At 43.5% G+C, this 16,492-nt stretch overlaps 1 protein-coding gene across 1 annotated transcript; it reads right to left on the bottom strand.

The window, feature by feature from the left end:
• Positions 1-590: 590 nt before the first annotated feature.
• Positions 591-13,987, bottom strand: NAAA (N-acylethanolamine acid amidase). Its single transcript, XM_075709284.1, has 11 exons — positions 13,782-13,987; positions 12,406-12,570; positions 10,423-10,549; positions 9,556-9,646; positions 6,517-6,593; positions 5,053-5,225; positions 4,144-4,206; positions 3,496-3,562; positions 2,938-2,966; positions 1,919-2,000; positions 591-1,076 (listed from the first exon to the last, which is right to left on the bottom strand). The coding sequence occupies exons 1-10, from the start codon at positions 13,985-13,987 to the stop codon at positions 1,925-1,927; spliced, it is 1,074 nt and encodes a 357-aa protein (XP_075565399.1). The 3' UTR covers positions 591-1,076; positions 1,919-1,924.
• Between the last annotated feature and the right edge of the window lie 2,505 nt (positions 13,988-16,492).

The raw sequence follows: 16,492 nt of genomic DNA, 5'->3' as shown, positions 1-16,492 counted from the left end.
CCCTTTTCTAACCTCACTGCTATCCTATCACATGCTTCTCTCATCAGCTGGGGGGAAAAGCCTGTATTATTACACCTCCTAAAACAGCTCCCGATTTCTGATGAATAGAGCACCATAATCTACAGGTATGCATGCAGTGGTCAAACCCTGGAACAGGCTTCCAAGAGAGGCGGTCAACGGCCCATGCCTGGCAGCGTTCAAGAGGCACGTGGACAATGCTCTTCAGAACATGCTGTCATTTTTGGTCAAGCACTCGGACTAGGTGACCTTCGTACATCCCTTTAAACTGAAATATTCTGTAAGGTGACTAAACAGCTATACTAAAAACATACTAAAAGCATACTAAAAACAACAGCCAAAGAGCCTGTGCACCAGGAGCCACAGCTGAAGAGGAAAGAGACTGCCTGCGGTGGAATTTTGACTGTGGCAAGTCATATGCGTTTGCACTAACCAAGTAATTTTTGTGTTGAGGAAGGTCCCACAGAGCACGTCAGGGCAGGAGGGCCAAACTGATGCAGTTCAACAAAGGCTTAAACAGTACAGGGCTTGTGGAGACCCTGTTCTGCAAGTGTAATAGGGCTCTGCAGAGCTCTTTGGGCTGCCCGCTGCCCCCGTCCAGCTCTCTCTGGGGATAGCATCTGACTCTGTTAGGCTCCTGACAACAAGCCCCTCGGATCAGGGAAAAGCATGATAACATCAGGAGTAACATAAATAAATCAAGCTACCAGCTGCATATTTTTATTTAATTATATTCAGACCTACTGGCCACACAACATATTAATTTTTTTATTAGTCAGCACATAAGTACATTCAAGTTGCACAACACCGTCCAAAAATAATAAAAGCAAGTTCTAGCCATCAACATCTGCTAGAACATCAATGTAATTACAGTAAAATCAATTAACCTTACATTACAGTTAATTAACAGTATCATCTGCAACACTTGAAACAATTAACAAGTCATTATTTCCTGAACAGTTCACATAATTAATAAGCCAAAACAACTGTACTGCTTGTGAGACTGATTTTAAAGCATATGCCAGTCCTGGAAAGCTTCAGCTTTTCACTGATTTTGTCTGTTGAAATAAAAAGATAAAGAGATAAATAAGAGAGCACATGTTTGTGTAGAGCGAAAAGAAAAAAAAAAAAACTCTTCAGAATCTCTGAAAGAAAGGAATTACTCTTGCTAAAATCAAATGTCCAATATAACTGCTATAAATATAATACTAACAAGTTTTTAAACAAACTTATTTGTTTAATAAGCTGGAATGCAGCTTCTTGTGCTCCTGGCAGGTCCACACAACCAGAGTTTCTTGGAATAGAAATACACATAACTTCCTATCTTTCTGTGACCACACTAAAGCCACCACCTGAGGCACCTTGTGAGTTCAGGCACTTGGACCTTCTCCAGGTCCATGAGACAAAACCCTCAAAGGATGCTAATGGTCAGTCACCTGTGAACAGCTGTCACAAGTTAACCTTGATCTTCTGTGGTGCCAAGTGCACCAACCCCTCCTGCTGGCATTCAGCTCACTCTGGCAGGGCTTCCTGCCATAGTCAACCACCCAGAGACATGTGAAACATATCGCAGTAGCAGGACTGGCAGAAATAATAGCCAAAACAGTCACAGAGGGAACCTCTGCCGTTAGGGCTCAACAACACCCACCCCTACCTCTCTGATAAAGCACTTTTCCTAAGATAATCTCCAAGTGTTTTCCAAAGAAAGCCAATACTTAACTCTTATCTCTAAAACAGCAAGGGAAGCTATTTACCCAAGGTCAATAAGCAAACCAAGGGCAAAATCAGGAATTTAGACTAGGTCACCTGAGTGCCACTGCAGTGCTTTGTCCCTCAGTGACTCTTCAGCTGAAATTTTTATTCAAGTACAAGTAGCTAGGAGTACCAGCATGCTACTTACGCCTCTTCACTTCACAGTTCTGATCCACGTCTGGTACTTATCTGGAAATGCAGCGCTCATTACTGTGGTATACACCGTGTTACTGGTAGGGAAAGAGGCAAAGAGTGAGTGACATTCCAAAGGCAAGAAGATTAATTTACACAGCTAGCAAAGCAGCGGAACAAATTTTAGTGGAAACAAACATTCTGCTTAGGTACAGAAGGGTTAGAAAAAGTGGGAAAGACTGACAAAAGTGAAGGCTGCCGGCACAACTTATTCGTATTTTTTCCCCCACTTAGTACAGCAAAAGGACTGTACTTCAGCATCCATTTCATCACTGTAATTAAAAAAACCATATTGCTAATCTTAGCCATCACACAGATATGATCTCCTTTCCAAATTTCCTCACATTTGTAAAGACAGAGGAGAGGAAGTCCTGGTATTAACTTTGAAGAAGCCATTGCCAAGCTCTAATGCGAATGACCGGTCCAGACAATACACTGAGCTCCGTATCAAAGTATAACATAAGAGGATAACCTGCAAAGGTGCAATTTGTGGAACAATGCAGAACAAGAATGGTATACTGAAATAAGTATCTTAAAAATCCAGTAAATGGTACCTAAAAGCCATGTTCCCATTGACTGTTTTGTTTCCTTTTTACACATCACGCAGAGCCACATCAGAAACTCCAGAGGAAGCCATTTGCAGTGTTAACACAAATCAAAGGTTCCAAAAGGGAAAGGCAGAAACGACCGGGCGGAACGTCCTGCTGCTCCTCTAGGCAGCCATTTGTTTCAGTAGTGCAAAGGAACTTCCCCTTACCAGGCTGAGCCTAACAAGGTGTGGTTTCTTGGCTAGAGTGCCAGACAAAAGAGGAAGAGTGCTGTGGAACTGCAAACATAGTGCCAACGTGCTCAAGCAGAAATCTAAGCTGGGCTACCACAAGATATTCAGACACATTCCTAAGCAAGTCTGACTGACTTCAGTGGCCTGAAGCATGGCAGGAGGCACCGATTAACATCTCTGAATCTAATACTTACTTGTTTAAGACTGGCTTCACTGACAACACCTGTACAGAAAGTTTGAAGAGTTGTCATTTTGGTAAATGAAGAGAGAAGTAAAAGGCTATTTAGAAACAGCAGTAGGATGAAGGAATAATGCAAAGTCGAGGATTTCTCTTGCTGGTTTTTTTTTTTTTTAGACATCAGACCATTTCACAAAAATATTTCTAAAAAGCCCTTTGAAATATACAATGTTTAAGTTCTCAACACTAACTGGAAAACATTACTCATGTCTAACTTGATCTGCCTGCTGTAGTATTTATAATTGTGCTTGACATGAGGAAGCACCAAGATGATGGTGATGGGATTCACCTCTTGCACTTTCCACTTGGACTGGCAGACTATTAAGAAATGCCTACGCGAGGGAGTTGAGAAACATTTTAACAAACTTATCAGTCTTAAACTCTCCAGACAAGGTCGTGCAGTACACCTTGCCTTCCTTGCGCAGCTTTTAAATCCCAAACAAGAATGCAACTGCACCTCTGCTTTGAAAAAGAATTTTAAGTCAAAGTCACAATGTGAATTTAAAAGAAATACCTTAAAAAGCGTAGAAAAATCAATGTTATGCTGTCCAGTAGCATTGAGAGCCTTGATGGCTGGAGTTCTGCAGGAAAACAATGCAGTATCAAATACACTTTAGTGTTCCAAAGGCTACAAAGCACCCATGTGAAAAATTTCTCACTAAATGCCTTGACATTGAAATGCTTGCTTTGGCCTAAAATAATGCAAAGTTCTGTGTGACTGAACCTAGTCTCACATTGCTGAAGCTACTCTACTACACCATCACTGAGTACAGACCAACAGGGAGTCTGCCAACAGCTTCTTGTATGCTACACAGCCTAAAGATTGTATGATGTCTGCAAGTGCCTCGGTGAATAGAAAAATACTTTTTCACCGTCAATGTAAACCCTTTAACTTTTACTAAACTTTGCTTTATAAAGAAATTTTTGGTACATGCCTTATCCTTGCAATTTCCTCATCTTTTATGAGATGAGATGCCACACAGACTTTCCCCTGGCATATGTGAATATTGCTCCTGATCTCATCTGTTCCTTTTGGAGCGGCATTACAGAAACTTAACAAGGTGCCTGCTCACGGAGCTAACACCTGCTCGGAAAACACCCAAGTTGAAGTTTTTTCAAAATAAAAGCATTATCTCACCACAGAGCTCCAAATGAAGTTTACCTTCGATCATCAAAAGGAGGAGGGGTAGTCCAATGGTCATAGTTTGTCTCCACACGAAACCACCTATAATACAACAAACAAAAGCAAACAAGAGGCAAATCAGCAGGTAATTAATAAAGGCCAAGAACCAGTACCTGTGTATTGCCAAAAGGAAAAAACCTCCCTCAAAAGCCTCTTCACGGTGTCTCTTGCAAGCCCAAAGCATCCTATGTTGATACACATGGCACCCTTTTCCATAAACTACTAAACACAAACAAAAAAGGAGCTACCTCTGAACTCCCGCTGGCTTCAGTGACAAACCTACTACTGACCTTGAAGAGATGATCAGAGAAAAGATAATGGGTACGCGTGCGATGCAGCCCGCAGCATTTGGCTTGGAGTACACAGAGCCAAGAGGCCCTCTGGCTGTTGCCAAGCCAGTATTTACGGGCTGACTGTAGTCACTAAGTGCTGTTTTTCGTCACAGGGCAACTATTTAGGATCTCATTCACATATTAAGCTACTGATTTCACAAAATTGATAGGAACAGTTATTTCTGAGCCTTCAACCTTTCTACCACATTGGGTCAAAATTAATTTGGAAGTGCTAGATTTACTGGGGCGATGCTTGGTAGACAGATGGGAAAAGCCCTAAAGTCTTGTCTCCTTTGGAACCTGGCTAAAAAATAAAGACATACAGATCCTTTTTCCACACTTGACCCTCTGGACTGCCCCAACCTGACAAGGTGGTGTGATCCCTTCTCAAAGAGGAGGGACTGGGGTTCCTTTCAGAGCCTTTCAAGCTTCCCCTGTCCAGCTGTAAGCATTAGTACGAGATGAGCCTTGGTATCAATGAAGTTGTGTCACTAACCCTGCCTATCACTCAGGAGGAAATATGAAAAAACAAGATAAGCCATATTTTTCTACTTACGCTCCACCTAAAGGATCGAGAGGCCAGAGATCTGCTGGCCCTCTTCTGTTCCTCGTTATGACCATGCCTTCTTTGGGCGATACACCTCCTACAATATAGTAAACTTCAGCAATGATGGGAACGGCCGCTAGCCTGAGAACAGCTGACTGAAAGTCCTCTGCTCTGCTCAGGGTCTAATGCAAAAAAGGAGATCACAGAGCACAGTCAAGCACAAAAATGAGCACTGGGACATCTTAAAAAGAAGAAAAGGTCCAGCTTTTTTGAAAGTGACCATTAACTGTAAAGTGCTACTTGAAAATATTTCTGTGAAAATAGTTTTCCAAACTGACTTGCATATGAACATGAAATGCCTATGACTAGTAAATGAACTCAATCCCAGCTTTGCAAATACTTAAACAGTAAATATACATACACACACACGGATGTACATGCTGATAAGTGAATAAAGCTGAAAAATCTGCCATTCAGAAGACAGAGGCATGTCCATACTCTGCAAATTCAATCCTCAAAGTCCTTCAGTGTGAACAGTGGGATAGATCAAAGTGGATGCAAGGGGGGAAAAACCCCCTCCACATCTTTGTCTTGCCAGTGGTTTAAGAGGACTTGGGTACCAATGGTGAATAAGGCAGAGACGTTGCTTACAGCAAGCCCGTCTTCTCCTGCCATAACCAGGTGACTAACTTAGCATAAACTGACAGTTCCACCACAGCCAATGAAGCTACTATTTTCAGGCATAGGGCCACAAAAAAAAAACCCCTAAATATGGAGAACATGCATCTAACTGAATTGTTCAGAAGGACATGGAAAGCCCTGCAGAACAATCGATTATTTCTGACAGCAACAGTGCAGCTAGAAGTTTCGAGTCACAGCCTCAAGTCACATATCAAACTCAAAAAATACAAATAAAGTCTCCAGTGGACATTCCAGTTCTGCAGGGAGTTTACCTACAAACCATATCATTCACGTTTACTGTAATTCATGAATCTGAGAAGCAGCAGACCTGTTTTATCTTAGTAGTACCCTAACACAATATTCATCAAAAGTGCTATACAAAATACCAGTCTGACTCCTGCCACTCACCAGTGAGCTCTGCATTTTTAATATGGTAACATACCAAACAGTGTAACATAACCACTAGGTCAGACACTAACCATCTAAGAGTGTAGCCACCTCGATTTGTTGAATTACAAGTCACAGCTACCCGAAATACTCCCTGGGAAGGAAGTCTTTGCACAGCTTCTGAAAGACTTTTGGCATTGATTAATAATTGCCCCCCTGAGGGACTGGAATTGCCTCTCATATACATCACTGATGATTTGGGGACGATACCTGTCCCCTCTTATGATATGCTTTTACTTATCAATTTATTGAATTTTCTGTGAAACTAGAAGTTAAAACATGAAATTTACTGGGAGTTTGTAAGACGTCACTGTGAAATATGAGGAAATAACTCTGTGCACTTACGTCTCGGACAAGCCAGCTGACGGGGTAATTCCGATTCAGAAAAGCAGCTATTGCATTTTCCCACCATCTACCACCCACTGGAAAAAAAAAAAGAAAAACTACTATGCATGCATGTTACATTCGCTCTGTGAAATCCATCCTCCGGCCTTCCTTTCTTCTCCATGCCCCATCTCTAGCTCTGCAATCTTTCCCTCTACTGCATTACAAAAGATTAGTGCAGTGAATTCTTTAATTCTCTGACTATACCACTATCATAAAGACATCAAAGTTAGGCAGCTTATGCTGAACTGACAAAGCACACACCATCTCTTAAGTAATCGGAGCCTCTGTACCATCTTGAGTTTATCAACACTGTTTAGAACACTGAATGCTGATGGTGCTACTTTTCTTTTGTATTAGTTTACTGATATCTATACATAAAATATGTAGTATGTGCTGCATAAGCAGGCTAACATACCCTGGCAAGCCCTCATTTTACAAAAGTTTTCTTTCAAATGAGTTCAAACTCAGTTTTGTATATCATTAGCTTTGGATATTGAAGTACCACAAAGCTAAACCCTCAGTGAAACAGGGCAGCTGCATCTCAGCATAAAATGTCAACATTTCAGGAGAGGGGCTAACAAAGAGCATAGCATCCAGATGAAACTACAGGTGAAATAGAAATAGACAAGATAATCCCAACTGAAGTTCAACCAGGGCAGCTGGATTAACACCCCTGCTTCCCAGAAAACAACTCAGACCTGTAACACCAGGAGTGATCATTATCTCAGCCTCCTGGTGTCTCCTGAAAGGTACAATATTCCTGTGACCAGGGCCGTAAGAGGGTGCCATAAAATGGGAGTCCGAGGTACCGTGGACAATAAAGACAACCGTATTCTGCACTGTACAGAGAATACACAGTATCTCTCAGAACTTGCTAGCGCTAGCAATTTCAATCAAAAACTATCACATTCCTTTCGGTATTGGTAACTTGCTAGCTGCTCAGTTTTTAAACAGTTTTTATTCATAGCTGAATGATAAGCATTGAAGAGTCAAAAGATGACTGTAACAGGGACTAGCATTTCATAACACGTGTTTCCAAAAGGACTGTAGGTCTATCATATGATATAATAGTCTGCGTCTGTCAGCTCAAATATTAGTATTAATCACCTCACCGGTCATCTTACTAAAGTATTACAACAGGAAGAATTACAAAGAAATCATGAAACAGCTAAAAAAGTTGTGATGGTGTTTCTGTGTTACTGGAGAAAGTGATGGGAACTAAGAAAAACAGAAGCTCAAGTTTCTATTTACTCATATGCCAAAACCAGAAAAAGCCAACAGAAGCAATATGCTTGTCACTTGACAGCCCTTCACCCTAATTTAAAGTCATCCCCCACTGCAGCTATAGCTCACATGCTGGTTTCCCTAACTTTTTAGTTCAGTTGTAGAGTGACAAAGCAGCAAGCAGTCAGCAACAACTGATTTACAGGAGCACAGCATGCACTGAGTGAATTACTACTGCCTGTAGTTAAAGTGACTGAAGTCAAGGCACACAGGTGGGTGACAGCACATCAGCTCCTGACAGACAAGAGGGGCCCATTGCACACAAAAGTCTTCAGTATTCGAGTCCTCTGTCAAAATCAGACCAGAACAGGGTTGTGCACGACTAAACCACCTCACTGCTGTCTCAGATGATCCTTACACTGAGGGTTGAAGCACCCTGCTGAGAAACAGCAGGGAGAACAGGACACCACGGGTTTTGTCCCCAGACTGTGCCTGTTCACAGACATAGGACTTCGGTCCACAAGATTTTCTAAATCAAGCCTTTTGCAAAGACTGGATACGCTTAAGACTTAACTTCCAAGCTGATATTAGTATGAATTAAAAGCAGTTTGCATCTCTCAGTATCAGCCCAGGACACTCCAGTTTTGAAAGGGTTAAAGAACTACACTATCATCAGAAGCAGACTCTTAAAAAAAAAAAAATGACTGTAAACTGCAGAAGGGATCTAGTGAATATAAGAAGGCGGCATCAACAAGGGAAACAAGAATCAAAAGGTGCACGTGCTCCATAGCAGAATCCCTACTCAAGAGATAATATGTATATACCATGTACAGCAAATATTGTTTGCATAACATCTAAAAAAAGAGTTCAAAAACAAAAGGTTGTCTTAATTAAGAGAAGATTAAAAAAAGAGAAATTGCTTACCACAATTCACAAGTGAAAAATAAACATTTCAGATGTTGGTTCCAACTAGGACTACATTGTTTCCAGTTCTAACAAAGAGCTAATAAAGAAAAGCAGAAAGTGTCTACTTCTTCAAAAGAAAAAAAAAAAGAAAATAGAGGGGGGAAGGAATGGAAGAGGCAAACCCAAGCTCCAAGTTGGACATAACTATCAAGACTGATGGAAAAGGCAGTGACCCTTGCTCTGCATTCCTGACTGTTACAAGCCCTTCTATTGCCAAGTTTTAGTTCTCAGTAGTGACATCTCCCAACTTTCCTCTACTGCCAGATCTCTCCTCAGCCGCCTTTCCAGAATCTCTGTGCGTTCTCTCAAGCCCTGCTGCCTTTCCCCTAGATCTCAGTCTTATGCTTCTCTTCCCATCGTCTTTCAAGTTGCCTTATGGGGACAGAGAAACATGGAATATAGAGGAAGAGACAAAGAACTAGGAAAGCAGCTGTTTATTTGCTATACACGACTGCATCTTTTTCTCTCAATCCCTACTCTGCCATCTCCAATTGTGTCTCTTGAACAGACCACATTAATTTGTCTCTTAAGGCTTCCCCCAAGGTTCTCTGTCTCCTTTGACACTTTTCAAGCTCACATGACACTGTGCTGACAAACACCCGCCTTACTCCTATGCGGCAGCCAGTAATTGTCAGCATGTGTGCTTTCACCCCCTGAGGACCAGGGAAGTCTTCCAATTTCAGCTCCATTCTGGCAACCTTAATCATATTTTTCCCTCTGGGAGAACATGAGAGAAGGGTCAGAGCAGGCAACAATCAACTGAAATAGCGTACATAACATCAAGTGTCAAAAACAGATTGATTTTACCTCGTTCATCACCGGAGATCGTGAACTTATGTGGACTTTGTCCAGTCCATAAGCCTACATAACCAAGAAATGTGGTGCCTCGATACGCTATCTGAAACCAGGAAACATGCAGTACTTCAGCATTCTGGAACAGAACACTACTTACAATATAGGCAACATTCTGAAGCAGCATCCTGTACTTTTTCCTGTGACTTTCAAACACACGTTGCTATAAAACACTTTGCCTTAAATTACAGTAAAACTTGCAAAGTAAATTATAAGAAGACTCTGAGGACCAAAATTCACTGCATTTAATTTGTTAATGATCATTGACTGCTACAGAAGTTTTGCTCAAGTCAGAGTACCCAAGCAAGAAACAAACAAAGAATTCTCCATTTGTAAGACAGACTAATGAATATTAAGAAAATCACACTAACAAGGACTGCAATAACAACCGGGTCATTTTTGGAAGTTTTCATCTAACACACACTTATTGGCCCCAAAAATTAACAAGGCCTTAGAAAAAAAGCCTTACAATCAATCCCTGACAAAATTGATCTCTCCTCTATACTCTCTAGTATGTCTCCTCCTCTTTAATATCTTTACATTTGCTTCTTTCGGTTTCTCCTTCCAAATAACAATCTTGATATACTTGATTATGCCGTTCTACTTGTTCCAGTTTATCACAACAAACTGGATGTCCAGAAAGCAAGGAAAAACAGCATTCACCCCGCATTCCTAGAGAGAGTGACTGTGCTGCTCTAATAATCCAAGAAACTAGGGACAGGAACCACATTTCTACACTAAATCCCACCGTCTACTCAGCTGCATGACCGTACCCCGTTCCTTCACGGAATAGCACCCAGCCATGTCAACCACAGATCATACCTGCCCACATTTTATGAACTGCACATCAATTGTAATCTTGCTTAATATATCCACAAAATCGTAATCCAGGTTCCGACCATGGTAAATGTTTCCTTTGTCATCCTGAGCGACAATACTAGTACAGAACCTTCAAAAACAAAAAGGAGACAGAATGATTTAAGACAAAGTTATGACAACGCTTTCAATATTATAGTTGAACTAGCTCAACATTTCAGAAGCAGTAACCGAGTTTATCTTACTAATGTAAGCATACAGATAGGAGTTTGCATTATATCATTAACACTTACGCTTCCCAACCCAAGAGAATAGTCTCATCCCATACTTTTTGCTAAGATTTCTTACAGGTTTTCATTTCAAACTGGGGGGAGAAGGGGACAGAATGGTTTTGGTGAAGCTCTGCATAACTACACATCACTGCAATGTCCTGTATGACTTATGCACAATATCCATAAGGGAAAACCCTTTCCCACAGAATCTAACACACATAACTGTACAATACTTAGCAGGTCCCACCCGGCTCAAAGTCAAAAGCCGCAGTACTGTCTGCATCAGGACAGATATTACAGACCAGGTACAAAACAGTATTTGCACTTGGGAAAAATTTCATAATCTCATTTTACTACTTCTCTAAATCAAGATGAAAAGCTGACATCTAAAAAAGTCCACGAAGTATCAGTCTGAAACTTTCTGGATTTCATTTTGACAATTACGGATTATTTGACTTCAATTTGGACCCTGTTTATATTTTTCATCACAGCTAAATTAAAAGGTCGAACAAAGTCCTTTCAAACTGAAAACATCAGTTGTTAAAGTATCAGCCATTTCAGTAACAGTCTAACCTCTTCTCTAGAATGGCAAGTGTGCTGAAATTCCTTTTTTAATAACAGTTTCAGTTTCATTAAAAAAGGCTTTTTTATGAAGAACATTGATTTCACAGGGAATTCAAAATTTCTTTTCTCCAGACTTATGAGTTTGTCATTCCAGTGATGCATAGCATTAACTTTCAAAACTGTAAAGGTAAAAAAATTTGCAGACAAGTCATTTTTTCCCAGTTGATGTTTTTTCTTTAGTATCATTAGAGCTGAGAAACTTCAAATTTCATGGGCCTTGCTAGGGCTAAGAATGAGAAGCATCCTCTGTGAAATACTAAGAAAACCAACATTTAAATGACTCTCTTATCCAATATTAATCCTTTTTAAAAGAAAGGTCACTTTAACTGAATACCACACATTAAGAAAAATAATAGTCAAAATGCATACAAGTGGCTGTATGCACCTGTTTGTTATTAAAACCTACATGTACACATATTTTTAGGATCCTCGCAGGCAACACCAAGTGTTTTATTATTCTCCTGCACATGCTTCTAGGGCAAAAAAAAAAAGACAATGAAACTGAATCTTTTTTCCACTGAGGTTTTGTCTGCTGTCATAAAAATACTACATCCGTTTTCCACTGTGCAAATCAAAAAATAATTACGTTTTCCAGTCATTGTGAACACTCATCCAGAAAATGGTTTGGAAGCAACTTGATCTCAGATGAACGGTTAAAATAATTACATGGCAATTAATACTTCTGTTTTCCTTTTTGATGAAATACGATAATTTAAATGACAGAAGAGTACATTACCTGATCTTCAAACGTAAATGAACCCAAATGCTTTGAATGGATGGGCCTTCCATATTGGCAGAAAGTTGGTTTTATGGTTTTATATGTTTATACAGATATAGATACTCAAAAACGTTACAGCTACACGTTACCTTTATTAACAAAAATACTGCTCTGCGTTTCTCATTCAATTCAGGATGCAAACCACCTAATGAGAAGGAAACCTTCCAGCTGAACACATGAAACGGTACGAGAACAGCGCAAACCGTCTGCCACGTGTCTTCGCCTTCGCCTGCCTGTTTGTGCATTCTCCCACGCTGAACCAAAACGACTCTCTACATCCGTTTCTACCAGATTCTGTAAGTACCAGACACTTACGCAGTAGATTCATAGGCAAAGTTAAGCAGGACTCCATCTCCCAGACTTATTCCCAATGCTCTGCACATTCCCAGAATCTCCCCCGTGAAGGGTTGCGGCATATAGAATTCCAGTTCTGCTGCTATGGGCCGAATAACTTTGTGGACCCATTTCGGTACTCTTTCACTGCAAAATACACTGAAGGCGTTAGCTGAGAAAGAGACAAAAACGTTTGCAACATCTGCCTGACAGTCCCATAGTCAAAGATCAGCTGGTCCCAGCTGATGCTGACCGTCCCTTCGCACTCTCCCGTCCTGTATGGGACATGCCTACAGCCCACCCCTCACCAAATCTCATTGCCTTCTGCACGTCCCAAAAGCAGCTTACACAGCCCGAGAAAAACATTCAGCACAGGCTTTCTGCTTCGGAGGGTTTTTTTTTTTTTATTCCTGCCAGGGAATAAGCACTGGAACAGGCTGCCCAGAGAGGTGGTGGAGTCCCCATCCCTGGAGGCATTCAAAAAAAGGGCAGAGGTGGCACTTGGGGACATGGTTTACTGGGCGTGGGGGTGTTGGGGTGATGGTTGGGCTGATGATCTTGGAATCTTAATGATTCTATTCTAGTTTTACTTTCATGAAAAAAATAATCCAGCCACCAAGCCAGGAAACATGAAATGAATTCTTACTCTGCGCTTAGTTGGTTTAGTGGTGGACATGGTAGTGTAGGTTAATGTAGGTTAATGGTTGGACTGGATGACCTTAAAGGTCTTTTCCAACCTCAGTGATTCTATGATTTCCCCAGTCCATCCTCTGACAGGCCCGTAACTGTACACATAATGCAGCAGTACTGGACTCACAGTCAAAAAAAAAAAAAAACCCCGAATTTTTGAGTTCAGCGCGTTCAGCCCCATGCAGCATCCCTTCGGCCCCATGCAGCATCCCTTCGCCCTCTCCCCTCGGCCCCATGCAGCATCCCTTCGGCCTCTCCCCTCGGCCCCGTGCAGCATCCCTTCAGCCTCTCCCTTCGGCCCCGTGCAGCATCCCTTCGGCCTCTCCCCTCGGCCCCGTGCAGCATCCCTTCAGCCTCTCCCTTCGGCCCCATGCAGCATCCCTTCGGCCTCTCCCCTCGGCCCCATGCAGCATCCCTTCGCCCTCTTCCTTCGGCCCCATGCAGCATCCCTTCGGCCTCTCCCTTCGGCTCCACAGCAGCAGCTCTGCCGGAGGGCTACAAGGGCTCCACGGCGCTGGGGGCCAGGCAGAAGCGGGCCCCGGCCCGGCCCCGGGGAGCGGGGCTGCCCCTCCCGCCGCTCTCCCGGGGAGCAAGGGCTGCCTGACCAGCCTGCCGGCCCCCCCGCCCCGGCCGCCGCCATTTCACACCCCCGGCCGCCCCACACTCACTCGATGACCCGTGCGACGGCGGCGCGCAGGAAGGCGGGATCGAAATGTCGCAGCACCGGCAGCCAGCGCTCCTCGGCGGGGCTGTCCAGGCTCACGTTACACAGCAGCGGGGCCGCCCCGGGGACAGCCGGGGCCGCGGCCGCCGCCCCGCACAGCAGCACCAGCAGCCCCCAGAGCCGGCACCCCAGAGCCGCCGCCCGCCCCATGGCACCGGACGCGGCCGCCGCCGGGCACCCCCGGCCCAGGCGGGCACCCCGGGCCCGGCCCTCCCCGCCCGGGGCGGCCCGAGGGGAAGGGCCGGGACATGGCGGCGGCCCAGGGCCCGCCCTCCCCGCGCACCGCCCCGGGGCGGCCTCCACGGGGCCCGGGGAACGGCGCCGCAGGGAAAGCGAGCGGGCACCTCCGAGATAGAATCACAGACTCGTTTAGCTTGGAAAAGCCCTTTAAGATCATCCAGCCCAACCATTAGCCTACACTACCAAGTCCACTCTAAACCAATGAAGGGCAGACTAGACTAAACCATGGCCCCAAGTGCCACCTCTGCCCATTTTTTGAACCCCTCCAGGGATGGGGACTCCCCCACCTCTCTGGGCAGCCTGTTCCAATGCTTGACCACCCTTTCCGTGAAGAAATTTTTCCTAATTTCCAACCTAAACCTCCCCTGGCACAGCTTAAGCCCATTTCCTCTCGTCCTATCGCTAACTACATGGGAGAAGAGCCCAACACCCCCTCCCTGCTCCCTCCTGTCAGGAGCTGCAGAGCGCGATCAGGTCTCCCCTCAGCCTCCTCTTCTCCAGGCTGAACACCCCCAGCTCCCTCAGCCGCTCCCCACCAGCCCTGTGCTCCAGACCCTGCCCCAGCTCCGCTGCCCTTCCATGGACATGCTCCAGCCCCTCAATGTCTTTCTTGTATTGAGGGGCCCAAAACTGGACAAGATGGGGGCCAGCATCCCCTCACCGGCCACACAGCCCACCCATCGCTGCCTCAGCCCTACCAGAGGCAGGACATGATGGACAGAGTACCCAAATACACAACAAAAACAAAAAAGGGGGAGGAAAGCAGGGAGGTAACATGTAGTTTCATTTTCCCTATGTTTTGGCAAATTCTTTTGTAGAAGCAAGCTCCTATTCTTTCTCCAAGCAGGGTATGTCTCCTCTGCCCTTCATAGCAACCAGGCATAGCTCTTGGCTTGCTGAACCCCAGGCTGTAAACGAAGGGGAGAACAGAGAGGAGAGCAGGCACTAGTCCTAAACAAAAAAATTAATTGCCTCTCCCTTTCAGCCTCCGAAGTCATTAGGTTTTAGATACGTGCACATAAAGGGAAAAAAGGAAACGGTGAAAGGGGGTTTTATATAAGTACGTATTTATATGCCCCATCTGCTGCCCTTGCTGGCATCTCTCCAGCCCCTGCCCCACACTCCATACCACTGCAGCTCCTCTGCATCCCTTCCCCTCTCCGGCTCCCAGCTCCATGCCCTGCACCTGGCCAGCTCACTGCTATCATTCCCAAGTAGCAATCCCTGCCCTTCCCTCAGCAGCAACACTGAGAATTTCCATGTAAGATTCAAAGTTGTAGAGAGTTTGTACTTTGTTCTTCTCTATCTCGCTGAAGCCTCTATAAGCTTTTTTTTGCTTTAGGAAGCAAGATGTGACAACAAACCAAACCAACAAAAAATTACATAAACAAGACAAATAATAGGAACTAAAGTGAATACAATAGCATATCCAACATAAACATACCTAGGTGAGTGAATTCCCATGTGGGGTATGACCATTAACCCGGTTTCCTAAGAAGAAAGGGGAAAAAGACCCCACCAAATGCCTTTCCACTATACCATACATGTGGCACCTGTTTCTGCCCCACAAGGCAATCCATTTCAAACAGAATTTGACAAAGGGCAGTATAACTACCTCCCTCAAAGCTGCCATTAAAACAGGCAGCTGGGTAAGGTACAAAGAACCCATTAATGGGGCCAGCAGAGGTCAAGGCTGAAGCAGGAGTTCAACCTTTCACGAAGAATCCACAGATCCATGTTATTCTCATGTATACTTCAAAAATCAGACACCAACAAGTCCCACCACAAGGTGCACTGATAACAGGAAAATAAGATTCCTTACTTCTCCTGCATGTGATAATACCTTTCTATTTAAATGGCAACATGAAAACTATCTCCCATATACTAATTTTATTCTTGTTTTCTTTTGTTTTCTTCATAAACCACGAAACTGTTCTTCCCCCTAACTGTTCACTTTAACTTACCTGTATTACAAGGATTTGAGTTTATTAAACAGGTAAAAAACAGCCGCTAAAAATATCGCTTAGTCTGTAAAATCACATCCCTAAGACAGGCACAGACATTATATACACACACTTTATAGCCTGAGCCAGAATATTTTTTCCTTCCCATTACCTATTCAAGAATTGCTTCAAGTAAAATATTTTTACAATAAGGTTGTATGTTTTAATACTTACACATACAAAACCAGCTGTAAGTAAATTATATTCAATTAAATATAATTGCATTCTTCCCTAGAATGCTTTCAGGAAAAAATCAAAATCCTGCAACAAGGATTAAGGCCTCTTCCATCTGTCCTATAGAGGCAGTATCCAACAGCTTGGAAGTGTTCAATCTGTAATTCTGAACAGAACAGAGATAAATCCATAAGGCATTTCAGTGTCTTTTTTCCTTTGGTGTGGCTGTGGGTGGAAA

This window comes from Pelecanus crispus, chromosome 4, assembly GCF_030463565.1.
Source record: "Pelecanus crispus isolate bPelCri1 chromosome 4, bPelCri1.pri, whole genome shotgun sequence".
Lineage (NCBI taxonomy): Eukaryota > Metazoa > Chordata > Aves > Pelecaniformes > Pelecanidae > Pelecanus > Pelecanus crispus.
This window is presented reverse-complemented; position numbering and strand designations above follow the sequence as displayed.